Below are 27,665 nucleotides of genomic sequence, written 5' to 3'. Positions count from 1 at the left end.
GGTTTTTTTTTTTGCAGGTTTTTTCTTTTGCAGGGTTATTTATTCTAATTAAGAGCCCTGCATATGGGGCCCCCTTGCCCGTGGCGCCCCCGGGCACCTGCCCATCGTGCCTAATGGAAAAGATGTCCCTGAGTGTGTGGATATGAAGGAGGGTACAGAGTGTGTGAATATGAAGGAGGGCACAGAGTGTGTGGATATGAAGGAGGGCACAGAGTGTGTGGATGAAGGGAGCACAATGTGTGGATGAAGGAGCAAAGTGTGAGTTAACTGTAAATTATACTATACAACTGTTTCACCCTCTATCAAATACTTTTAAAAAAAATTGCAGTATGCCATGGAGGCCAGGCAATGCAAGTTATGCCAATTTTTACAAGGAATATTGCAGAGTAAGCATAGGAAGCATTCTTCACTCTAAGGGGTTAAGCTGTAGAATTCCTTCCACCGGGATGATAAGTCAAATTTGTTAACTACATTTAAAACTGCTTTCTTAATCAAAATGGTATCAGTAGCTATAATAATAACAGGTCAAAACAGGGATAATTGATCCAGGGAATTAATTCAATTGACATTTATATGATGAATTATTCTTTCTTTTCTTGCTAGGTTAAATTAACAACAGCTTAACTTCCGTTTACCTTCCTCTGGATCAATAGAAAAAGAGGTTATAAAATGTTGAACTTGATGGACCTGTGTCTTTTTACAACTTTCATTTTCAACCAATCGCTGTTACCTAGACCAGTGTTGGCTAACCTGTGACACTCCAGCTGTTGTGAAACTACAAGTCCCAGCATACCCTTCCAGCAATAAGCTGCTATATATTGGCAAAGCATGCTGGGGCTTGTAGTTTCACAACACCTGGAGTGTTACAGGTTAGCCAACACTGACCTAGACAGTAGGGCAAATCTAAAAAGTGATGTCACACAGATACTTTACGCAAATGCACACAGTTTTACAGGTTAGTGTATGGATGTGTAGGCTGAGATGGAAGTATCTGTGGGTATGCAAAATGTTGCATCTTCTGATGTAAATATTTGGGTGGATAAGGGGAGTTTCTTGCTAAGTGTAGATTAGGTTCCAGGATGTGACTAGTTTTTCACTTAAAGGAAAAAATGAGAGGAAGGACGTGATTATATGATTAGTTCTCCATTTAACAGGTAGACACACAACCTTTTACTCCCAATAAAAGGACATACTAGTTAGGGGTGCTGGCAGCCCAACCTTCTCCATACCTAATGGGACACATTTTGCTTCTTCCAATGGGACTTTAGCAGGAAAACACATTTAAGGTGCATTTTAGCAAATGCACCTTAATACATTTCTTAACAATTAGTATACTACCTATAGAAGACAATGTATATTACTCCAACAATAGGAATATGTTGCTGATAAAATACAATATATATGAATCAATTAATATCACCTTAACTAGACAAATAAAAAAACAGTAGCTTCCAGCATGTTTTCTTTGTAATTACTATAAAACCTGAGATATCGCTGATACTTTCAGTTACTGTATACGTCAGTTGTTTCTGTATGAAATTGTGGATCGAGTCCTCCTTTGTACGAGAGAAGTCTGTCACTTTAGGATTAAGAGCACTTAGGTAGCAGTCTGGACTGACCTGTAGTGGGACGAAGTTTGTAGAGTTGACTAGTACACTAGTCACTAGTGGTGACTAATGTACTAGAATTCTTCTGTATGTAATATTCACTTGTTGGCCTCAGTCTTTAGGCTGCATAAGACTACCTGAGTACATCAGCTGGCCAACACTTTTTTGGCATGCAGTAGTGACTGTATGTTATGTAATTTTTTTACAAAATTACTTATATATTCCTGGTTTGGGAGCCCTTGGTAGTGTCTATACAAATAAAGTCCTGGCTGGTCCTTCTTTGATGCTTGTGTGGTTCCAGGTGAGGGTCCCCACTGGGTAGATAGGCTGGCAAATGTCCCAGTTGCTCTGATTTATATCCTCTACTCTACTCTATCTCTCCACTATCTCTAGTTTTCTATAACCACTGTCCTTTAAAACACTTTCTTTACTTCTCTCTACTTCCAATGCTAATCCAAATTAACTCACTATCTGACTGAAATGTCTTTTATTTTATTTATTTTTTCATTGCTGTTGCTTGCAGCTAGTTACTTCCCCCTATACTACTTCTTGTCCCTACTTTATCCTACTCTTATTTACTTCTCCCTCTTACTCATTTTACTGCTTCATTAAAGTCTCTTCTCTGTTCTTTATCCCTCTTTCTTCACCTGAGTCCTATACCCCAGCCTCTCTTGACAGGCCCCTCAAATAATTATAACATTTCTGGATCTGCCACTAATAGCCAAAGGTGAAGGCCTCATTCTCTCTTTGCCACTGCGTGTGTAGAATGGCATGTTGGCAATTTTTTTTTTATCGGCACTTAACTTGTGCTCAGTCACACTTCTTTTTCGCTTCAACAAAGTAAATTTTTTTGGGGTTTTGGTTTTTTGGACTGATTTCGAAACACTGTGTAGTTTGACATCGCCTTGCCCAGATGACGCACTGGGAACACTAATATCAGGACTGGTGACAGAACCTGGTTGCTCATTCTGATCATATGTGGACTGCTTTAAATCCATTCTGAGCGCAAAGCACTTGTAGTGGTAAAAATTATTTGGTAAGATACTGCTGACAGATATGACTTTTGACAGCCAGAAATATTTATGCACAATTATGGGGGACACCCCAAAAGCACTGGGGAGTGCTAAAAATTAGTTGGTAGATACTGCTGACAGATAGTAATTTTGACAGCCAGAAATATTTATGCACAATTATGCGGGACACCCCAAAAGCACTGGGGAGTGCTAAAAATTATTTGGTAGATACTGCTGACAGATATGACTTTTAACAGCCAGAAATATTTATGCACAATTAAGGGGGACACCCTAAAAGCACTGAGGAGTGCTAAAAATTATTTGGTAGATACTGCTGACAGATATGACTTTTGACAGCCAGAAATATTTATGCACAATTATGGGGGACACCCCAAAAGAACTGGGGAGTGCTAAAAATTAGTTGGTAGATACTGCTGACAGATAGTAATTTTGACAGCCAGAAATATTTATGCACAATTATGCGGGACACCCCAAAAGCACTGGGGAGTGCTAAAAATTATTTGGTAGATACTGCTGACAGATATGACTTTTAACAGCCAGAAATATTTATGCACAATTAAGGGGGACACCCTAAAAGCACTGAGGAGTGCTAAAAATTATTTGGTAGATACTGCTGACAGATATGACTTTTGACAGCCAGAAATATTTATGCACAATTATGGGGGACACCCCAAAAGAACTGGGGAGTGCTAAAAATTAGTTGGTAGATACTGCTGACAGATATGACTTTTGACAGCCAAAAATATTTATGCACAATTATGGGGGACACCCCAAAAGCACTGAGTGCCAAATATTACAAAAATAAAATAAACCTCTATCCTCTTCTCTCCTCTAGCGATTTTTGTTACAGCAATTGGAATAAGAATATTGTATTCTCTGTCCCTGCTCTAATCAGCCTGTGACTACACCCTGCTCTCTCCCTCTGTCAAACGGCGATGGATTGCTGGGGAGGCAGGTATTTATAATCTTGAAGTATTGCGAGAACCGAGCCACGAGATCCGACGACGTCACGATGAAGTTCGGCCTCGATTTGGATTTGGAGCGGGCGGGAGAGTACCGAGCTACTCAGCTCGGTACTCGGATACCCAAAGTTCGGGTGGGTTCGGTTCTCGGGGAACCGGACCCGCCCATCTCTACTAAACACTGCAAGCAAGATCTATTGGTTAAAACAGCTGATTCTGTCTGAGCTTGATCAATCTTAGGCTCCAGTACTCTGCTCTTTGGCTGCTGCAGTTGGAGTGGCAGGAAACTCACTCAGGTCAGCTGATTGGCAACCCGGGTCTTAGATGCAAACACTTACTTGTTCTCCAGGAAGCTCAGTGGACTTCTTAGGTGAACCACCCCCTTGGGAGCTGCAAACACAAACTCCCAACTTCTGCTTCTTACCTCTTAGCAGATGGGAGTTCTGGATCAGAATCTTCTGCTCCTCAGGTTGGGAGTATGGCTCTGGTGAGAAATATTAGCACATCTCCAGGCTCCCAGACCATCACTGACATTGAGTAGAAGCACCCGGTTGCTTCACAATTTAAGAAGACTGCTCTCTCTCCATGCTAGTGGCCCACTGCTATGGGCCATGGCTGTTTGATAAGCTTCTAGTAGCAGACTAGTAGAAATCTTCACCTATAACAGCCACGTTTCCTGTAGAACTTGTATGTTCGGAGGTACTTGGATGCCCCCAGAACTTAGCTCTATAGTAGTAGAAACTTATCAGAATAAACCGTAATGCCAGGTAGAGATAACCTGGAATACTGGAGGTGGATACCAGAGACAGTCCAAAGGTCATAGGTCAGATGAGAGCAGGATAGCCGATGGCCAGGCAAAAGGTCAGGGCAAGTAGCAAGCACGGGTAATCCAGAAACATGTCAAGGTCAAAGGTCACAGGAGTTCAAGCAGAGTCCAGGGTCAAGCCAAATGGTCACAACAGAGAATCGATAAATGGTAGAAGAACAGGGGAGCTGGTCCGCAGTGTGTGCAGGCACAGAGAATGCTATAACCAGCAGGGAGGCTAAGCCCTCCCTGCCTTATATACTGACATGCACCAATCAAAAGGTGTGCAATTCCTGTGATCCAAATCAGCCTTAGCAGGCTATTAATAAATTAAGCACTACACCCACACACCCGGCTGTCAAGCTGGATGGGGCGTGGCAGTGAAAACAGTGCTTCCCGGCTGTTGCCATGGTAATGGCCAGGACATGAAGAAGGAAGTAACGCCCTGGCTGTTGCCATACCATACGGGACGCGAACAGAAGAAGTAAGCCACGGAACACCCATGCTCAGTGTAAGGGCACAGTGGGGACATTACAAACACTATTTGAGTAACAGTCACTCATTCATCATTTTAGGTGCCCCCTAAATATTTGCACCCTAAGCGACCACCTAATGGTAGCTCCATCAAAAGCTATATTACAGAAGATCATATTTAATCTCAATGGGACAGATTTAATTAGCTGCAATATTCCCAGGAACATCGTGCCTGTGCATTCTTAGCGTTTATTCAGTAAAAAGTAACACTCACTTTTGCTTGTGTCTCTATAGGGTGAGAGGAAAAGTGAATGGATATTTCACTAAAAAAATCACCACATAGTGTCTCACGGTCATTCTGGGACACTACATGGCAAATTATTTTTTACAATTGAATCTGTCCCAATATGTTCTATTTCTAATGCATATAATCCTTTAAACTCTTATTTATGTACAATCAAGCACTGCATTACAGAAAATCATATTAACTTTCAAACCATACTATTTTTAATCAGGGGCTACCATTATTAAATACAGGCTTAACCTGTAGTGCACTACATATGTATTTCTAGATCCCACAGACATTCCTTTCTTTCTCATCAACATTCCGTTTAAGGGGTTGGACAACCTGCCTTCATTTTAATGCCTTTGCTCCGCTGGAACTTATTGGCTGTAATTTCTGCACTAGTGAAGAGGACTGTAAGGACTCAGTCCTTCTATGATATGAAAATACAGCACAAATCAGCTTCAGTTAACAGGTGGGTCCCCACCTGTTTGGAATGGCAGGTCATAATGATGGGTTGGGGTGGGAGGAATAGTTGTACAAAAGTGGACAATAATAATTTTCTCCCCTTCCAAGTTTGTTACTGACTCAGAAAATCATAATACAGTGTAACTTCAGTATAAATATCAAACATATCAAACATAGAGCAAAATAACTTTCCTTGGGCATGTGACCTTTAAAATATAGATGATGCACAAAAACGTTCACATCCTAGCCAAAAACTGAATATTATTAATAATATTGATGAAAATATAACTTAAGTATATTAAAACTCATCATTCACATTATCTATATATTTTACTTCTTTATGAATATGGATAAAAAGAAACATATTTAAAAGTTATGCTTTCTCCTTTTCTTCTACAATTATGTCCTCTGCATTATCATTTAGTGGACCTGCACTAGCATTTGTTACTGTATATTTTATATTTTTACTGCCAATTTTGCACACATCCATATTGACACATGGCTTCTATCTTGCCCCCCCCCCCCTCCCCTAGCTTCTAGTTTAAAATCTCCTTCAGAATACTGCTCAACTTCTCCCCAGCAAAACTGCATCTGCCCCATTAAGATGCAGCCCATCACCACTGTAAAACCATAAGAGAAATCAACCCATGTCACCAAAAAGCCAAAAGCCTACATCAAACACCAACTTCCCAGCCATTTATTAATCTACTTAAGCTTTCAGATAATACAACCCTGGAGGTAATATTACCTTTAAGCTTACTGCCTAAGTTTAAGTTTACAGCCTAATTCCCTGAAGGTGTTTTTGAGGATTGTGTAACTACCTTTAACTTTGCCATAGATATTGATATGTACCATGACCACTGGGTCCTCTTCAGTCCCTAGCAATAATCTACATACCCAATCCACATATGCCAAACCCAAGCACCCAGGAGACTGCAAACTGTTGCATTCAATGTCCTGGCAACAGATTACCATGTCCTCCTCATTATTCAAGCCCCTATCACCAACAACTTTCTAGCCTTAGAAGCATTTCTGTTGCCATCTCACTGGAGCAGTCATTCCCTTAGTTGTTATGGAACTACACATTTGCAGAATTGCTACTCCTGAACTGACATGCCCATTATAAAAAATTGGCATATTTTTGGTGAGTTAGATCAGTCTTAGGGGCCTATTTATGATCCTGTATTTTCATTTAATATAAGTTTAGTCCAAGTGTATAAACAGAGCATTGCAAGTGTATAAACAGAGATATCGTTGATATCTGCTGCTTTGCATTTCTTATCGAAATCCATAACAGCAGGGCCGGATTTACCATTAGCCAAACTAGGCAATTGCCTAGGGCCCAGTGGTTCTCAGAGGGCCCTCCCAGGGCTAGTGGTGAGACCAACCTTTAAAAATGGGCCGCTACTTATGGGCCAGTGCTATATGCTTGCACCCCCGGGCTAAAGTCTTCCAGCCAGCCCCTGAATAGGGGTATATGTTATGCTAAAAAACTATAGTGCTATGGATTTTTTCAGGGAGGGGGCCCCAAACCAGTATCTTGCATAGGGCCCCATGTGGTCTAAATCCGGCTCTGCATAGCAGTCCCCATAAATGTCAATGGGGCATGCTATTTACAGCAATGTAACAAGTAATGATAAGGCATTTATACATATGGTAATGTACGCCAGCTCAGGCCGGCATACATTACCCTATGTGTGATTTTTCAGGTCTTCTGTATGGGGAGAGAATTGCAGTAGAGGGATCTCCAGATCCCTCACCACATCTCACTGCTCTCCCCTCCAGTCACTATCATAAAGGTGGTCACTTTGCCATAGTGACCATAGTAAAGATAGGAGAGGGGACTTTGCAGGAACAGCAGTTTTTCGTGACTGCTGTTCCTGTTGAAGTTTTTTAATAAATACACACGATCATTCAATCCGTGTCTTTGCGATAAGGTTTGAAAGGGGTCGTGCTAAAAATGTGGTCATTCTTAAATATGCCTCTTAACCTCTCTGACACTCTTTCCTCTACCGCTTCTTATAATTGTGGCCAAGCCAATAACCATTAAATTACTGCTATTTTCAGGTGTTGTACAGTGTGGGGAATGTTTCTTCTACACTGCTGTATGTTTATAGCTAAACTAAAATAAAGAGCTTTGGAAATAAGCTAACGTAAAAAGCTTGATATGTGGCTTATGACTAAGAGCAATAAAAATGCTACATTCTATGGCACGTGAAATGTCAAATAATAAAAATATACACATTTTCTTATAAATGTGGGTCATAATGTTTTCATTGGAAGATTTGGTTTGCATGTGAGCTGGCAGGGTCAGTTAACACATCACATATGCTTAAATAATGGGAGGATATGTGCGAGAGAGAGAAAAGAGGAGTGTCCTTGGAGCAAGGCTGAAATGAATACCTCCTTTCAACACAGTATCCACATGCCTGAAGCAGCAGAGCGTTGATCTGTTCCCTCGCTTCTCAACTCCCTGAGATTTCCTAAATAGTTGCACACCCTCCTGTGCACTGCATGCTTTTATCTCATTCCTGCTTTCATCTTCTCACCTGCAAAAGAAATCACGTTTATGACTTTCAACTGGATCATACACTGACCTATTTTAAAGTAAGAGAACTGTTTACTTTTGTTATGCACAAAGTTTATTTTTGATGTTACATGTAAAAGACTTATGGAGAAATTTACTCTTTATTGTTTTTTAGATGTGCAATATTTTTTTTTCTTAATATCAAGCTTTTTGTTGCAGAGCAGTACATTCCCAGCTGTTCATTATCATATTGTATATACTATGTTTTATTTCTGCATCAAACGGCGATTGTTTCCATAGAAATTTAGCAAAATATAATTTTGTGAGTCATTTTTATTTATTGTTGTGCCAGCAATATACCCAGGCATGCCAAGGTTGTGTTACATACTAAGTAAGGTCAAATATGGGTGACTCTGAGTTATTAGTAAGCCAAGGAGCTGGCAATCTACTAATATGTGATATCTGGGAACAACTTGTGTATTATTAATTTGTTGGTTAAAATGTTAATTATGTTCAAATATTATATATGCATTGGAGATGACTTTTAGATCATTAAATTTTTAGAAATGATTACCTATTATGCTTTAATATATTGTTTGTATAAGTACAGAAGTACTTTAAATTAATGCAACATAGTTGCTGGGAGCTATAGATCATTGTTAATTTATTGAAAGCTACTTTTTACTGAATCTATGACCAATAACATACATATATCTAAAACTTATAAACATACAAATAAAGTTAATGTAACTCTAGCAATATTAGTAACTAAATCTAATCTGAGGTCATTTCATTTAAAATATTCACTGTTTTGGTGGCTTTAATAAGGAAATGCATATAATGACAAGCATTTTATACAAAACCAAATCCATGGGGACTATCACTCCCAAACAACTACATAACTCAGTGATGTGGGAAGAAAATGGCCAATATTTTAAGGGTAAGGTATACCAATCAATCTGCACATTGCAACAGCCATAGATGCCATGCTCAAACCAAATGCCACCTGCCATTAAATCTAGTGGTCAATAAAGGTGTCACATCATATTAAAAGAGATCCCTTCAGGACCACCAAAAAGCCTCCTCCTGCAGATCCACTCCCCTTTCATAGGGTGGCTGCCTTCTATATAAATCTGTTTTCTGTCAGGTATTATATCACTTGGGAAGGTGCTATGTAGAATGTTCCCAAATAGGAGAATATGATATTAACTTAGTGTTCAACTCTTAAATAGATGTATACCCTTGTACCAATAATTAGACAGAAAAAACTTACCTGTTTTTTAATAAAAATTGTTTTATGGTTTTACACTATATATTATTAAACATCTCATGTTGTATTTTGTGGTTTCAAGGATCCATTCCTAGAGGTTTGCACTTCTTGGGAACAAGTTTGAGATTACCAGTTAAAGTGATAAATATCATCATCAGCAGCAGTTATTTATATAGCGCCATTAATTCCACAGCGCTGTACAGAGAACTTACTCACATCGGTCACTGCCCCATTGGAGCTTAAAGTCTACATCCCCTAACATACACACAGACCGAGAGAGAGTAGTGTCAATTTGATAGCAGTCAATTAACTTACTAGTATGTTTTTGCAATGTGGGAGGAAACTGGAGCACCCAATGGAAACCCACACAAACATAGGGAGAACATCCAAACTATATATATAGTTGTTCCTAGCCCTACCCAAGTACAGCTCATAACAGAAAAATCGGTAAGGTGCGAATACCTTCACATCAATGTCAATTAAGAGGAAAGGGAGCTTATATATCTCTAGCAGCAGGAAGTGACACTCCTCCCTGCACTTCACCTGCTATGTACCAACTATCTCTTAGTCATTCCCAAATTTCCTATGCTAATAATCGGAAATGACCGAAAATTCACCTGTCAGACCTGCAAGACTTTCCTAGCAGATATCCGAGGTGAAGTTCTCTACTGTAGTCATGTTGCTATAAAATACAAAATCAGTATAGAATAAACAAAGAAGAACCAACATGTTTTGGTTAGGAGGAAGCTATGATAATTATGCAACTTATTTTAGAAGCTCACCTATCAACAGTAACTATTTTGGCAGGAATGTCCCGATTCATGGATCATGGATCCCGATAAGATCATGGTGGTAATTTATTTGTTTGTGTTCTAGGAGTGGTTTTGGTGGATCTTGGGAGTTGGTTAATTTGTGTCCTGATTTTGTATTTTAGAAATATTGGGAGATATGTAGAAGATGGTAGAAAACTGATCAAAAGTGAACATCACAAATGATGTAATCAATATTTTACTTTTGCTCACATATATAATATGAATATATTTGCACATACAAAAATATTTGGTTATATAACATTTTATCATATACATTGACATGCTGATGATAACTTTCATTATATAAAGAAGTTATTGCTATAGGTAAGTTGTTTAGGATGCATTATGGTATTAATAATTATAAAGTCAGTTAGTTTATGTAAAATGTTCAACACTTTCTCAACACTGTGGATAAATAGATAACATGCTAGAGCTAGACCAAAATGGCAACAGAAAATAATCTTACTGCAATGTCAGGGGTGTGGTTCACTTAGCGGTTATCCATTAAAAATACTTTTTTTGTAATTACATATTATGTACAGTATAACCACTGACATTTTAAGTTGTTTTAAGTTTTGCCTTTACATCTCATAGAATAACGTACCACATGGAAACATTTTTGTTTTTTGGTTTTTATCTTTCAAACTTTTAATTATTAATTGAATATTTTCCCATGGGTTCATCATCATTCAGAACAGACCAGCAGTAAGTAGGTGAGATCCGTTCAGAAGTACCGCTTTGCATGATTTGATTAATAACAGGTTACTGCAATATCACATACAGTTCATTTGTGTAGTGTTACACTCACTTCTTGGCCAGGATCACAAGGTAATTAACATACTAGTAGCATTCTCTTCATCTTAAAGGGACATTGCGCAGAAAAAGCACTAATTTAAAATATAATAATAATAATAATTTGTTTTCGAATGCTTGTTGTTGACTAAAACATGGATACTTTGATCTTTCCGACACTCTAATGATGGAGACACCCCAACAACTTTTTCATGTGATATGACTTTCTAAGGGTTAATCATACAATTATTGCAACATCTGTGAGCAGCCAACGAACCAAAAGGAAATATTGTTTTTCTTAAATCAATTTTTTTTTCTGAATCATTTGAAAACATGTACCAGCATGTTTGTAATTTTCTGTAAATATCTTTCAGGGGTGAGCAAATCTGTGCATGTATATGGTAATTGTTCGTTTTTTTTCTCAGTGCAGCTGTTTACAAATTAGGAAGAAGTGGCCACATGTAGCAAATTATATCCAAATCACCATCATGTATTGACAAATATATATTTTATATGTGTATTATTATAAGTAATTGATCAATAATTTTTGAGTGTAATGTCCTTGTTACTCTTATACAGTCATATGTACAATGGTGGCTCTTTTTATAAATAGTTTGGGGTGTACTCAGCACCAGGCTATGAACCCCTTATGTATCAATTGGTATAATTGTTACCCAATATAGTTCGGGGAGGTGCTCCAGTACTGTTTAGGAACATTAATACATAGAAAAGAAAAGGAGGAATAGTACTGAGAGGAGCACTCTTTTAATCAGATAATAGAGTTTTTTATCATTTGTATATATTAAAATGAACAACCTTTATTGGTAAATTTAAAATTAATCATTAATAATTATAAGCGAAATATTAAAATACGAAATATGGTACAAATTGACCTGAATATTACATCAGTTAAAAAAGGTAGAAAACTACCACGTTGGCCTGTTGCTATGTATATCCCTCTTATTACTTAGTAGAGTGTATTCATGATATATAGTAACTCGGGGTAATTATAAGAAGGGCTGTGGTAAACCTTATTATTCTAAATCCACCAGGAGGCAGGCTTGTGTCCGCCTACTGAATAGACTTAGCTAGTCCACATATATCCTTATTACCACTCTCTAATCGTTATTATTATTATAAGGAGTGAGGTAATAACAAATCTAATGATTCATGAGTGAGGAAAGTGATCCCTATCAGGGTATCACTACTCACTGATTATGAGGGTAAAGACTGATGTACTGTATACATAGTCTAAGGAAGGTCCACTGGTTAAAATGTTCACCAGCTTATAGAGCCCCTTGGTTCTAGACTGCCTGTATAGATTGTTGTAATTCACCCTGATATCTTCTGTTTGGTGTATTATAGCGCTAAATTATCTGGCTAAGTACATCGCTACCTGTTGGCAGTGATTCTTGGACTGCTAAACCCTAAGTTTCATTTCATGAATATAAGAGATTATATTATTATAAAACACAACTACTCTTAATTATTAACTAGTGAGGACATATCACACAGGCTCAGCGTGAACGCCGACGCCTCGGTTGCCTCGTTAAAGCTCATAAGCGAAACGCGCGTCGGCGTTCACGCTGAGCCTGTGTGCTATGTCCTCACTAGTTAATAATTAAGAGTAGTTGTGTTTTATAATAATATAATCTCTTATATTCATGAAATGAAACTTAGGGTTTAGCAGTCCAAGAATCACTGCCAACAGGTAGCGATGTACTTAGCCAGATAATTTAGCGCTATAATACACCAAACAGAAGATATCAGGGTGAATTACAACAATCTATACAGGCAGTCTAGAACCAAGGGGCTCTATAAGCTGGTGAACATTTTAACCAGTGGACCTTCCTTAGACTATGTATACAGTACATCAGTCTTTACCCTCATAATCAGTGAGTAGTGATACCCTGATAGGGATCACTTTCCTCACTCATGAATCATTAGATTTGTTATTACCTCACTCCTTATAATAATAATAACGATTAGAGAGTGGTAATAAGGATATATGTGGACTAGCTAAGTCTATTCAGTAGGCAGACACAAGCCTGCCTCCTGGTGGATTTAGAATAATAAGGTTTACCACAGCCCTTCTTATAATTACCCCGAGTTACTACATATCATGAATACACTCTACTAAGTAATAAGAGGGATATACATAGCAACAGGCCAACGTGGTAGTTTTCTACCTTTTTTAACTGATGTAATATTCAGGTCAATTTGTACCATATTTCGTATTTTAATATTTCGCTTATTAATTTTAAATTTACAAATAAAGGTTGTTCATTTTAATATATACAAATGATAAAAAACTCTATTATCTGATTAAAAGAGTGCTCCTCTCAGTACTATTCCTCCTTTTCTTTTCTTTTTATAAATACTTGATAACAAAAATAATAATATTATACACAGCTTTCAATATGAATGCTCAGGGGCAATTGCAGGATATCTAGAATGGCGTTTCCGCATCACGTCACAGAGTGGAGGGTGGTGTAGCCACTATGGGGCCTAGAGGGGGAGATCAGCAATTCAGTCTCTTCACCTAGGCAGAGCAGAGCAAGGGGCCTCTTCTGAGAGGTACAGCAATTAAAGTGAATGATGATTTTGCCCAGTCCCAGAGGCTGCACGAGAAAGCCATGGTTGGGACAATTTTCATCAAACATGGTCTAATGGATGTTAGAACCCAAAAGCAGGCAGTATTCATAATCATATGCAACAGATCCACTTCACAGTCAACCCATAATGTGGCCTTGGGGAGGAGGGGGGAGCCCATTTGAATGCATTGTTAAATGTGAGCCGTCATATAGTATTTTTTGAAGTCGAAGAGGTCCGTGGCATACAAATGAAGTGTCCTCCTTCTCACCCATAGAAGTTTCCCAGCCCAAATAAATTAAGATGGCATTTTTGTGTAAGGAGGAGTGATAAGTATATAGGAGTGGTAGGGTCTGAAATAATTATAATGTGGAGGACATTCACTTTTATGGATTCTACTCTACCAAACTATGCTGTAAAGAGTGGGTACCGTCTTGATAGATCCTTTAGAATTTTCTTGAGCAGCAGAAAGTTGGTCATATTGTTTAGTCAAATATTTACCTAAATATTTTATCTAAGAGGATTGCCATTTGATTTAAATTTTGATTTTAGCATTTAATTTCCTGGTGGAGTTATGTTTATATATAGAACTTCTGTTGTAGAATAGTTTCCTTTATAGCCAAAAAGAAAGCTATATGTCAGAATATCCTTGCACAAATTTGGATGAGAGCTTTTTGTACAGGTGAGGGTGTATCATCTGCATAAAGCACAATTTTACATTAATTTCTACTGACACGAATACCCGAAATGTCCAGATTTTCTCTCATTTTTGCAGCAAGAGGTTCCAGTACAAGGACAAAGATCAAAGGTGAAAGCTGACACCTCTGTCTTGTGTCATTCGATATCTGAACGGAGTTTAACAGGAAACCATTGATAGAAAGAAATGAGGGATTTTGATTCAATGATAAGATGCCATCAAGGAAGTTGTCTCTAAATCCCATATGGGATAACGTCAATCTCATCAAGCTCCAACTAACTTTATCAAATGCTTTCTCTTCATCTAAGGTCAAATTTAAAGAGGTGGTCTTAGTAACTTGATGGTTATTTAAGCCTAGTAGTTTTCTTATGTTGTCCAAGGCCTGATGACCTGGAACAAAGTCTACCTGGTGTGGATGAACTAGAGAAGAGATAATGCTACTTAATCTGTCTGCTACAATTTTTGCAAATAATTTTAAATCAACATTAAGTAAAGAGACTGGCTGATATCTGGCACAAGAAATTAAAATAGGAGGTACGATGTCTTGTAGTAAGTAGAAGTAAAGCAACCCGGACCATGGGTAGGAGAGAGTTTGAGAGCCTTTATTGTTTCTAAGGATTTCAATTTACTAAGTATGGTTGCTTGAAAAGATGATATTTTTTTTATTCAGAAGGCCAGAGTCTAAGTAGTTCTTAATGGAATTGGCTAAAAACAATACAGTCAGAGAAGTTCAGGCGAATTGCAGAGTGTGGAGAATTCATTAGCTATCTTATCTTGGTTTGGTATATTAAGATAAGTATAAGTATGATGTGTATTTAAACACAGCTTTAACAGATTATATAACTATTATCTGTTTTGGAGAGATATTTTAGCATTCAATTTACGCAGAACTAAAGTTGCATTATTTATCATTGGAATAAATGGTCCTGCATTGTGGAGCTACATTTTTCTTTTGCTTCAATGGCTTCAGTGATCTGCAAAACACCAGTTCATGTATCTCATAAAGTTTTATATCCTGAGGGTAACACATACAGATGATTTCTCTGAACCTGCATCTCGATTCTCTGAAGTATGTTGATCCACCCCAGCCTGTGACTAGAATACAACTCAGAATAGGAAACGTTCCATCACAACAGAGGAATATGGAACCAATAGGTGAGAAGGCCGTCAACACACTCATTGAGGGAAACATAACACAGCAGGAAGTCTATAGTGGAGCTACACACAAAACTTATACCTATAAATATAACAAAAAGAAAACATACTTGAAATGTTCTTTTTGAAACATTAAATATAAAACAAAAGCCTTTTTTTAATAGCATAGAACAGTTTGTGATAAAACAAGTTCACGTCGTGTATGCTGATCATGTGGCTTTGATTGTGAATCTCTCCTGTGTTATAAATATAACAGATTCCTGAGTTATGCAATGAATATTGCCAGCGAGCAGAAACATCACATAGGGGGGAAATTAAATCAATGTGACTGTCGGTATGACCCATTTTTGATGTTTAGATGTCAGAGTGCATTTATTACTAGGGACGATTTCTTTCTTTAGTTTGGCTCATTTTACAAAACGTCATGAATACAAATATAAAGGAACGTTTGGCTTTCAAATGCTATGAAAAACTGTATTTCTATTAAAACAAAGTTATACCTTGATTTGTTCTGAGTTGCTGAAATAATAGCACCAATTTTTATCCAATTTTTTACATTAGTTCTTTCCTGACATTTTCTTATCCAAAAACATACTATGCATTTTTCTGTTACTTTGAAATATGTTTGCTGGAAACATACCATCCTAGATATTATAAAAAGAAAGGTACAGCTGTGGAACAGATTCCAACGTCTTCCATCCCATCTCCGATGCTCAGCAGCTGTAAACCTGTTTTTCAGGCTGTTTTGGAACACAAGGATTAATGCCTATTTTATCATTTGCTCAGTCTACCAATTGTTAATGAGCACTGATATAATATTGGTAAGGGATAAAAAGTGACAGAAATATAATAAATAAATAAGAAAAATGGAATGAAAAGCCAAGCTGCCAGTCAGATGAATAACTAATTGTTGTTCTCATTTGAGTGAAAATAAATCCAAAAATGTAAAGATTTATTCCACACAAAGCAAATAAAATATATTTGGGTGGGATTAACTACGGTCAAAATCATAATTCTATTGACTCCAATAATCCTCCCAATGGGTCCCCTGCACCCCCACAGTCCTCCGAACTTGGTGGGTCCCCTCACTCCCACAGTCTTCCCAACTTGGTGGGTTCCATGCACTCCCACAGTCTTCCCAACTTGGTGGGTCCCCTCACTCCCACAGTCCTCCCAACTTGGTGGGTGCTCTGCACTCCCACAGTCCTCCCAACTTTGGTGGGTCCCCTGCACTCCCACAGTCCTCCGAACTTGGTGGGTCCCCTCACTCCCACAGTCTTCCCAACTTGGTGGGTTCCATGCACTCCCACAGTCTTCCCAACTTTGGTGGGTCCCCTGCACTCCCACAGTCTTCCCAACTTGGTGGGTCCCCTGCACTCCCACAGTCCTCCCAACTTTGGTGGGTCCCCTGCACTCCCACAGTCCTCCCAACTTGGTGGGTCCCCTGCACTCCCACAGTCCTCCCAACTTGGTGGGTCCCCTGCACTCCCACAGTCCTCCCAACTTGGTGGGTCCCCTGCACTCCCACAGTCCTCCCAACTTGGTGGGTCCCCTGTACTCCCACAGTCCTCCCAACTTGGTGGGTTCCCTGCACTCCCAAAGTCCTCCCAACTTGGTGGGTTCCCTGCACTCCCAAAGTCCTCCCAACTTGGTGGGTGCCCTGCACTCCCACAGTCCTCCCAACTTGGTGGGTGCCCTGCACTTCCACAGTCCTCCCAACTTGGTGGGTCCCCTGCACTCCCAAAGTCCTCCCAACTTGGTGGGCCCCCTGCACTCCCAAAGTCCTCCCAACTTGGTGGGTCCCCATGCACTCCCACAGTCCTCCCAACTTGGTGGGTCCCCTGCACTCCCACAGTCCTCCCAACTTGGTGGGTGCCCTGTATTGCTCCAGCTAAGGAGATCCTCTTTTCATCTTGTGCAGGTCTTAAACACGCATTAGACTGCTTTATCCAAGCCCCATTCACAAAAGTGAGGCAGTCAAATCCAAGCTTAAACTAAACAGGAAGCCATCTGATTAGGCACAGACATTTCATCAGATTACATGGGGGTAAAGGATAAAATAAGACTACTTCCCTATATATTTCCCACAAGCAGCAGGTAGTTCATTTTTGTATACCTCTCAGCACCAGCACCATTGAATTTACCCCGGTGGCCACATCCAGAGGGCCTCAGGCATACTGTAGATTCTGAGTCCCTGCAGCTTTTTCCACCCATGCTCCTAATCACAGTCAGGGTCTACCGAATCGTATCCTGGGCACAAAGACATCATATCTTTGAGATTGCTTTGTCTTACACAACTGTAATCTCGCTCAGGAACTGATTAAAGTCCCGGTGATGACCTTGAGGACCAAGAGCAGCTCTCTTACAGTGGTCCAGCATTCAGATGACAGTAGCAATCACAATTTGAGTTCAGTGGGCAGCTGAAAAGATGTTGAAACAGTAATGACAGTTGACATGGTAGTCAAGTAGATCCTAAAACAACTTTGTTTTGGTATGAAGTCGGTCCTGTTATTTCCCAACAGTATTCAGAAATACCCAATGCCTTATTGAATCAAATAGGCTTATGTAGTTTTTAAATTGACAGTTTAACGGCTTAAACAAAAAAAAACAGTAAATATTTAATGCCATTAAATGAAACATTTCTTTGCAATAATAACAAAATAACGTCCTACCTATAAAAATTTCACTTGGATGAAAACTGTTTACAGAGAAAATTAGGATTTCGGTAGCGTAAAAATGTGGAAAATGGTGTGGCCATCTGAGGAGCAAAATGGACATAAATCTTTTGCATTGTTTGGGCTTAAACAAAGACAAGACAGTTTACTTACACTTTGAATTAAATTTCTGCTTTACTTTCAGTGCTACTGTCACAAGAGTTCATATGTGAAATACACACAATGCACTCTGCAAAATGCAGTATATCCCAGCGCACTTGAAGATGCATGCGCACTCTGTGCTCTTGGCAGAGTGCATTGATGTGCATTGGTGTGTCAGAAGACTTAAGAAAAAGTATAAAAATCACATCAAAGGCCAGTCTCCTGCCACTTCACTACCACCTATAGCGCAATGAAAGTCTACCTTATGTGAAGAAGGTATTCTCCAGAAGATCTGGATAGCTTTCCTCACACTGGGGGATCGTATGCTCTTTTAAAAGCCCAACAGGCCAAAATTGAATACATTGCTAAAAAGAGTGTAGTAAGTTGGCTCACTCTGATGGTGTAAATACTATATTTACTGTATATAGTTCCTTCACTCTCATTGTTCTCCTTCCTCATTTATGTTCAGGTGTTTGGTGTTTCTGCACATGGATAAAATAAGACCAATGTTGAACTGGACAAGCTTTCTCTTGAAGGGACTGTGATGAGTCCTAACAGTCAGGACTTAAGTCGATCCCACTTGTTAAATCAACTATGGAATGCAGGGGCAAAGTTGTTATTCTAGAGATAAACATACGGTCCAAGTGTGAAGCAGAGCACAATGAAGCTAAGACAATGTATATGCACTATGCACAGTGCATGAGTGGTGGTATACATATATATGGATAGATAAACATACAGTCCAAGAGTGCAGAAGAGCACAATGAAGCTAAGACAATGTATATGCACTATGCACAGTGCATGAGTGGTGGTATACATATATATGGATAGATAAACATACAGTCCAAGAGTGCAGAAGAGCACAATGAAGCTAAGACAATGTATATGCACTATACACAGTGCATGAGTGGTGGTATACATATATATGGATAGATAAACATACAGTCCAAGAGTGCAGAAGAGCACAATGAAGCTAGGACAATGTATATGCACTATACACAGTGCATGAGTGGTGGTATATATGGATTGATAAACATACTACCATTTATTTTTTCTGTGTATATCTTCATGTGCTGCTTGACCTAACTTTAGTTTGCTGTACTACATCATCTTGCTATATGTTTTTGTTATTTAGCAAAGAATGCCACTATGTTTATTGTACTCATAAGTTGCACTCATATATCTTGAATGCCTGCAAATTCCTGCCCACTATGTATTATAACTCTATGCAGAATCAGGTGGAAACAAGCGTTTTATCCATAATCCAGTTTCCCACTAGGGTATAGCATGGGCATTTATAGAATGTATTGTTGGTTTTATGTAGTGCATTTAAAATAAATATATTGGTAGGCATAGTATTCCTGCTGAATCGATATTTGATAAATGAATACTCAGCTATATTCCTTCTTTAGAAGTCAGCGAGGAAGGCTAGGGTACAAACTCTTTTGGGACTCTATAGTTCAGCAGTCATCAGGGTTGTTGCAGTCTCTGAAATAAGTTTGTTGAAAAATATAAAATACTAATTTGTTTCTCTTAAAATTTCAGCATGTTGGGCATTTTGTTTTTTGCTACGTTGATCCAGTCAATATCAACACAGGAGACTGACGAGACCATAACCTATACGGTAAGAACTTTAGTACAATACTTCTATCATTATTTGCAGAATGAGTATAATGACTTAGATCATCAGTGTCTATCTTGTGCATTAAAGCATGTATACTTCAAACTAAGGGCTAGATTTACTAAGCTGCGGGTTTGAAAAAGTGGGGATGTTGCCTATAGCAACCAATCAGATTCTAGCTTTCATTTATTTAGTACCTTCTACAAAATGACAGCTAGAATCTGATTGGTTGCTATAGGCAACATCCCCACTTTTTCAAACCCGCAGCTTAGTAAATCTAGCCCTAAGACTCTGAAATACTGCTATGTATATGATGGTAGAATGGTTAGTCTAATCTAGTTTTTTATTGACATTATAACAGCTTAAACAAAAAATATATATTTTAGCTTGAATATTAAGAAGCATAGTATATAATGAATGTAAAGTATGCTTGACTCAAAGACTTTTTTTATGTTTACTAGAGAATGGCTTAAAATTTGCTGTAATCGTTTTCATTATTTCAATGAAGCTGTCTCCATAGTATGTCTACTATTGAAAAGAAAATCTACACATTGATGCACAGAAAATAGTAGATATATTGTTTCCAAATCCAAAAAGTAGTCTCTATACCCCTGGGTTTGATATCTCACAGAATGTTTCCAGTTTGATTTGAGCAGGATGCAACTTAGATTGACGCGTTTCTCAGCTGTAAATGCTGTCTCATCAGAGGCATCTCTTTATGGATTTGGAAATCGATATATCCACTATTTTCTGTGCACTCCAGTTTCCTATTGTGAAGGACCACAAGACTCCATTGGATAAGTACCACAAGCTAACTGACACTAATTGCAATTCTCCGGTGCTGTGGAATGTTCCCACACTCTTGAGGGTTCTGTTTTATAACAGCTTATTACACCATCTGGCTGAATTAACAACTATTATTATCAATAAGGAGTCATTATACTTCGCAATCTCATTTGGAAATATTTATTGTAAGAGCACTACATCTATGACCATTGTGCTATATTGTTATTTATAGTACTGTTCAAAATTATATTCATTCTTTTGAGCATTTCTCTATACACTACTCTTTATGAACCTACTGCTGTAGATATTACGGGACATATACTCCACTACTATATGTCTAGATCCCAGATTATTTATATTTCCACTTGAGCCAATGCAACAGAATTAAAGATTTTAATTCTTTTTAAGTGCATTTTATGATAGTAAAATGTGATATTTTGTATGCCAATAGCATTAAATTGCTTTGAATTTTTACATCTGGTTCCAGCGCTTTCCTGGTTATATTCTTTTGTGTCTCAGAAACAGCCTGTATCATGACCTGAATGATTAGTGGAAATGGCATTTCTGAGATCCGGCAGGAGCACTCAAATGTCTTTGCCTCGGCCAGGGCAAGTGCAAAAGTGCCCCATAGAATTAAAAGGTCTAGGTTTTTCAAGTCCGTGTGTGGGAGAAACAGTCTCCATGGACATCCTCTAACCCAGGAACACCCCCTTAAATGCATTTCCTCGAACCCTTCAATCATCATCATCATCATCACCAGTTATTTATATAGCGCCACTAATTCCGCAGAGCTGTACAGGGAACTCATTCACATCGGTCTCTGCCTCATTGGAGCTTACAGTCTAAATTCCTTAACATACACACACAGAGAGAGAGAGACTAGAGTCAATTTTTGCTAGCAACCAATTAACCTACTAGTATGTTTTTGGAGTGTGGGAGGGAACGGAGCACCCGGAGGAAACCCACGCAAACACGGGGAGAACATATAAACGTCTCACAGATAAGGCCATGGATGGGAATTGAACTCATGACCCCAGCGCTGTGTGGCACAAGTGCTAACCACTAAGTCACTGTGCTACCTTAATATCTTGAAACACAAAGCAAAATATAGTTTCTGCATGAGGGCCCAATACAAGACACATTAGTGTTCCTAGTCTCTATTCAGCAAGGAACACCAAGCTTCTAATATCAAAACATGCAAAAAATGTTTTCAGCACAACATTCACCTCTGCCCTGAGCTGCTCGGTCATGTTCTTCCCCATATAAACAAATACAATTGAGTACAAATAAATATATGACATCGCTAAACATCAGCTGCACATTGAGACCGCATTATTTCTGCTCCATAAATTAGCTACATTTAGTAGTGTAAAAATCTATTCTCTCTACAAATAACTTTAATCCGTGAAGCTTTCATTACAAAAAAGAGCAAAACAATCTAGAAAATGAGATTCTACCCATCTATCCCCAGTAATCTCTTAAAGTGCAGAAAACAAAGCTAATACTCTATTTGATAAAGTATGATTTTGGAAACAGTACATGTGGACAGTAACATGAGTCAAACAATTTCATATCACGTACTCTTATAATATACATTAATTCCTGTGAGTGAACTGTAAAAGTTACTGTTGACTCTCTTTCTCAAAAGTAGGAAACACTGGAAATTATATTCACACTGATTCACCTTGTCAAATCATCCAAGCGTATTTGACTGTGCGCCCTTACTCAAAGCAGGGAACGCCCATAAACGTGTACACTGCCTCCCCCCTTTACCTCCTTTTAATAATCTTGCTCTGCAAAACAAAAATATAAATTTTTGCATAAGTCCACAAAACAATGTGCTCTGTGTGCCTAGTCTGCGCTTAGTAAAGAATGTCCTCGGTCCTCTCAACTCCTCCCCAATTGGTTTGTGCAAAAGTCACATTTTGCCCCATAAGCCCAGGCACTTTGACTGGACCACTAGGCACACAGTACAAAAACAAAAACATGACATTAGCAGTTTGCCCATTGTAAATGATCTCTAAAGTATTCAAGCAACATGTCTCAAGAGGGTTCTGATGAAAAATTAAACTAAGGGGACAAAAAATGGAATCTACTTTCTACTTGGTGTGTAATATCTATTTGTTCCAAATAAATGTACTGTTATCTATCGTGGTACAGTACACTTTTTAAATAGTGCACTTGTTGTTCTTGTAACTCTTGAACAGGGGTAATGAATGTAGAGGTTATTCATTATTGACTAATTTTTGGTTACAATTGCTCACTATAAAATGAGCATGAAAGTGTTTAATTGGTAAATATTTATAAATCTGGACTTTGCTCAAGTTTCTTCTGACAATATTCCAGCAGATTATAATCAGGAGGAAGTGCTATAGGGCAATTCAGGTACATGTCCACGATTTGCTGTCAATAATTAGGTGGTTCTTTATTCTCTTTTTCTTTAAAAAAAAATGTATGCATCGTTACCATTCAAATACATTTTTAAATTGTAAATTGTTAATGGTTATTTTTTTTTCCATGGAGGGAGATTTAGTGGTATTGCTGAATTTCATGTTGACATTACCACTGACATGAGATTGTTGTGAACACGCTGACGCATTTTACTCTTGATAATGCACAAGCATTGGTTCCCTTTCAACTGTGGCAAAAAAATGGTTCTTTTCCCCCAATCATTGAATTTCAAACACAAGTGTTGATATATTTATGTATCGCCCGGGAATTTGTACAGGCAGTGGCGCTAATGACAAGTACAGGAATTAGTAAAATAAAGAAAAAAAGGGTTAGTAAATCAGACAATACAACAGCATATTGCATAGCTATGTAGAAAATACATATAGTATATAGTAGTCTGGGCTACTAATAGAGTCAAAGAGAGGATGCGACAGATGTTTTCCCCTAACACAGTCTAGAAATAATGAGGGTCCTTGAACTCTCTTTAAAAGGTTGTAAACATGTGACATTTGTTGATGCTTGGCTGCAAATGTCGATGCACTGAGATTAGCTTTATTTTTCCGTGGGTGCTATTTATTCAACAAGTTTTAGGGGATCAGGATTTATACGCAAAGAATCACTGCCATATCTCTGAAATTCTAGTGAATTGTCATGGTTCAGGAAAATACAAAGCGCTACGAAATTTGTTGGCGCTATATAAATAAATGATGATGATGATGACTATCATAATTATTTCACAGTGAGATATATTACCATTTTACATGGTAAAATTGTAAAGGTACTTTACTTTCAAAAGGAACAATTTTTGATCAGTATACTCACTGTGTTAGTTATTATTGTGAAATTATTAAATGTCATGGTAGAGTATCAAATAAACTTGTAGGAGTTTTCTTGTTCACTGCTATTGTTTTACTCAGATACCTTTGAATTACACAATGATCATGAGGAAAAAGCAGAGGAAAGTTAGATAATATAGAATCGCTATGACCATAAACAGAATCCTGTGACTGGACTCATCCCTCCCAGGGGTCTTGTAGTAAGAAAACATGTTTTCATTTAGAGAGGCTAATTTAACATTCAGCTAAACTTGCCAAAACAGTCCACACATGACTTTTTCTGTGTTTTTTTCCCAAGGGCTTAATCATACTGCATTGAAAGAGTGATTCATTTTCTATAGCTTTCTTTTCGTATTATTGCAGAATAAACACGGTTTGCGAGTTCAGGGAAAATCTAAGAAAACGTAAAACATTTACACTTTGTATGCAGAGCCTAAACTTTATGTATAGTATAGTAATACTGTAGTATAGTATTACATTTCCTGTGCTACGCTGTTTATGTTGAAAAGTTCAGCCTTGTAGCGGCTGCCTCTCCTGTACCCATGGTTATTCCACCGCTGCCAAGAGGGGAAAAAAACATAATAAGTATCATTTGCTAATATTACATTTAGGTGCAAAATTTGCACTAAAACTTAGAAACTAGACATTAGTTTCCATTGCTAAACTTTCACTAGAAGGGTAACACTGTGAGCTGTACTCAATCTTGTGGTTTAATTAGCATACACAACAAGTCATCGACGTCACAACACTGACATCAGTGATGTTGCAACAAAACAATTGGTGTATGCTGTAGGGATGCGCAAATTAGGATCAGGAATCCATACTGACAAGTACGGAAGGCATTCAAAACAAATATACTGTCACTGTAGCATAATCAGTGCTGTGCCCGGAGTTATTCAATAATGTTTAACCACAGAATTAAATAGATTTTTATCCAGCTGAGCCATTAAATGCTGTTATACTTTTAAACAGATTGTTATTATAATGAAAACTGTTGAATCAATTAACAGAGTTTTAAAACACAGATTTGATTCCTGTTTTCTCTATACGATATCAAGGGCAGGGCTGGCAAATTTTGGTCAACAACACAAGCAGAATTAAGTGGTCAATGGTAAGGTAGGCTACATGTTTACATTACTAGACTTTTAAGAGAAGAACTGCAGAAGTAGCTAGCCATGTTGTTTCAAATGCTGCATCCTCTGTCAAGATAGTCATGATCATGATAAACCCTTACTTATTTACATTCATATAGTGCCAGCATGTTCAAATCATTTTACTATTGGGAGCAAACACAGTAATAAAACAAGTCAGGCAAATGCACCAATCAGTCACAGTTTGTGTATTCCCCCCCCCCCCCCCCCCGTACCACCTAAACAGCTCTGACCCGTGAGGCATGACCTCCACAAGACCTCTGAAGGTGTCCTGTGGTATCTGGCACCAAGACACTAGCAGCCAGGGCCCGATTAAGGGTCACAGCCGCCCTAGGCTACTACACTGGTTACCGCCCCCCCCCAGCAATGTGTGGGTAAAAAAATAAAAAAAATATATATATATATATATATATATATAGAGATATATGTAGACAAAATTGTAAAACATTAATTAATACATAAAACACACTTCATTATGCACTTCCTCTCTTACCTGATCTTGCAGCGTAGACTACCTGGTGTTCTCTTTTGCTTGTTCTTGGAGCGTTGTCCGTTGCCTGGCTTCTGAAAACTTGGGAGTCCTGTATTTAAAATGTGCAAAAATTGTATTATAGTGCCAAATTTTAACAAACCCTGAATGATACAAAACAACCCCCTAGTACAGACATAGACAATAAAATATATGAAATTTATTTACACTTATACATATAGTAACATTTACCAGCCCTGTCTATCTAGTATTTAGTATTCTAGTGACCGCTGAAACCACAGTCAGCATCCACATCACCGCCACACAATACAGAGATCCTCCCCCCACAAGCTATTTCATCACCTCCGCCACCAGCTAATTCATCCCCCCTATCTACCCGCAACAGACAGTGTATGACCCCCTATCCAATTCATTAACCCCCCTCTAGCCAGTTCATTACCTCCCTATTGCCATTTCATTAATCCCCTCCCCTAGCCATTTCATTAACCCGTTCCATCCAATTCATAAGCCCCTCCTATCCAATTCATAAGCACCCCCTCTAGCCAGTTCATTAATCCCCATTTGCACTTCATTAATCCCCCCTAGCCATTCCATTAATCCCCCCATCCAATTCATAAGCCCCCCCCTATCCAATTCCTAAGCACCCCCTCTAACCAGTTCATTACCTCCCCATTTTCACTCCATTAATCCCCCCTATCCAATCCATACTAGCCAGTTCATTAATCCCCCCATATCCAATTTATAAGACCCCCCTCGTTAGCCACATTAGCCAGTTCATTAGTCCCCCCAGTAATCTCCCCCCCTCCACATCCGATGTGTCTCCCCCCCTGATATTTAACAAGCTGCACTTACCTTGCTGTCTTCTGTTCCTCCTCTCACCAGCCGGCGCTTCTGTCATCTTCACACGCAGCTAACAGCCTCTGACGTTGTTAGCTGCACTGTCACTGCGGGCGCGCTCTCTGTGATTAGTGTGGTCACGTGAGATGTGAGATCTCACGTGACCACACTAAGCAATACACTGACTAACAGCCGAAGCTAACAGCTAACAGCATGAGATGCTGTTAGCTGCGTGATTGGGTATAGGAATATGCGGGACCGCCCCCTTGTGGACAGGGGCGGCCCCATCAGAGGAGAAAGAAGCCGATCGCCGGCATTTGAAGAAAAAAACAAAAAATAAAAAAAAACAGCTTGCTAGTGTGCCGCGCTGCGCCCCCCAGGACTCAGCGCCCCAGGCTGCAGCCTGGTCAGCCTAGTGGTTGATCAGGCCCTGCTAGCAGCAGATCCTTTAAGTCCTGTAAGTTGTGAGGTGGGACCTCCATGGCTCAGACTTGTATTTCCAGCCCATCCCACAGATCTTCAATCTGACTGAGATCTGGGGATTTTGGACGCTAAGTCAACACCATGAACGATTCCTGAACAATTTTTGCAGTGTGTCAGGAGCGCATTGTCCTGCTAAGAGAGGCCACTGCCATCAGGGAACACTGTTGCCATGAAGGGTTGTTCATGGTCTGCAGCAAAGTTTAGGTAGGTGGTACATGTCAAAGTAACATCCACATGAATGCCAAGACCCAAGATTTCCCAGCAGAACATTGCTCAGGGCATCACACTGCCTCTGCCAGCTTACCTTCTTCCTATATTGCATCCTGGTGCCATCTCTTTCCCAGGCAAACGAGGCACATGCACCCGGCTGTCTACATGATGTAAAAGGAAACGTGATTCTTCAGACCAGGCCACCTTCTTCCATTGCTACAGCAGCTCATCTGTGGGATTGGACCAGACTGGCAAGCCTTCATTCCTCACATGCATAAATGTACCCTCGGACACTGTTGGCAGGTACTAATCACTGCATGCCTGGAACACCCCACAAGACGTGCCATTTTGTAGATGCCCTGACCCAGTCTTCTAGCCATCAGAATTTGGCACTTGTCATAGTCGCTCAGATCCTTACGCTTGACCATTTTTCCTGCTTCCAACACATCAACTTCAACAACTGGCCCAATACAGGTGCCATTGCAATGCGATAATCAAGTTTTAAT

At 39.0% G+C, this 27,665-nt stretch overlaps 1 protein-coding gene across 1 annotated transcript in view; it reads left to right on the top strand.

Moving 5' to 3' along the window:
* The first annotated feature begins 8,031 nt into the window (after positions 1-8,031).
* The window catches only part of EFEMP1 (EGF containing fibulin extracellular matrix protein 1), a 68,143-nt gene continuing 48,509 nt past the window's right edge, over positions 8,032-27,665 (top strand). Inside the window, exons 1-2 of the mRNA XM_075203847.1 lie at positions 8,032-8,240; positions 19,840-19,918. Coding sequence (XP_075059948.1) covers positions 19,841-19,918 — 78 coding nt within the window. The 5' untranslated portion in view covers positions 8,032-8,240; position 19,840. The remainder of the gene's footprint in view (positions 8,241-19,839; positions 19,919-27,665) is intronic.

Source organism: Mixophyes fleayi, chromosome 3 (assembly GCF_038048845.1).
Source record: "Mixophyes fleayi isolate aMixFle1 chromosome 3, aMixFle1.hap1, whole genome shotgun sequence".
Lineage (NCBI taxonomy): Eukaryota > Metazoa > Chordata > Amphibia > Anura > Limnodynastidae > Mixophyes > Mixophyes fleayi.
The sequence above is the reverse complement of the archived record's forward strand: the minus strand, read 5'-3'. Positions and strand labels throughout refer to the sequence as shown.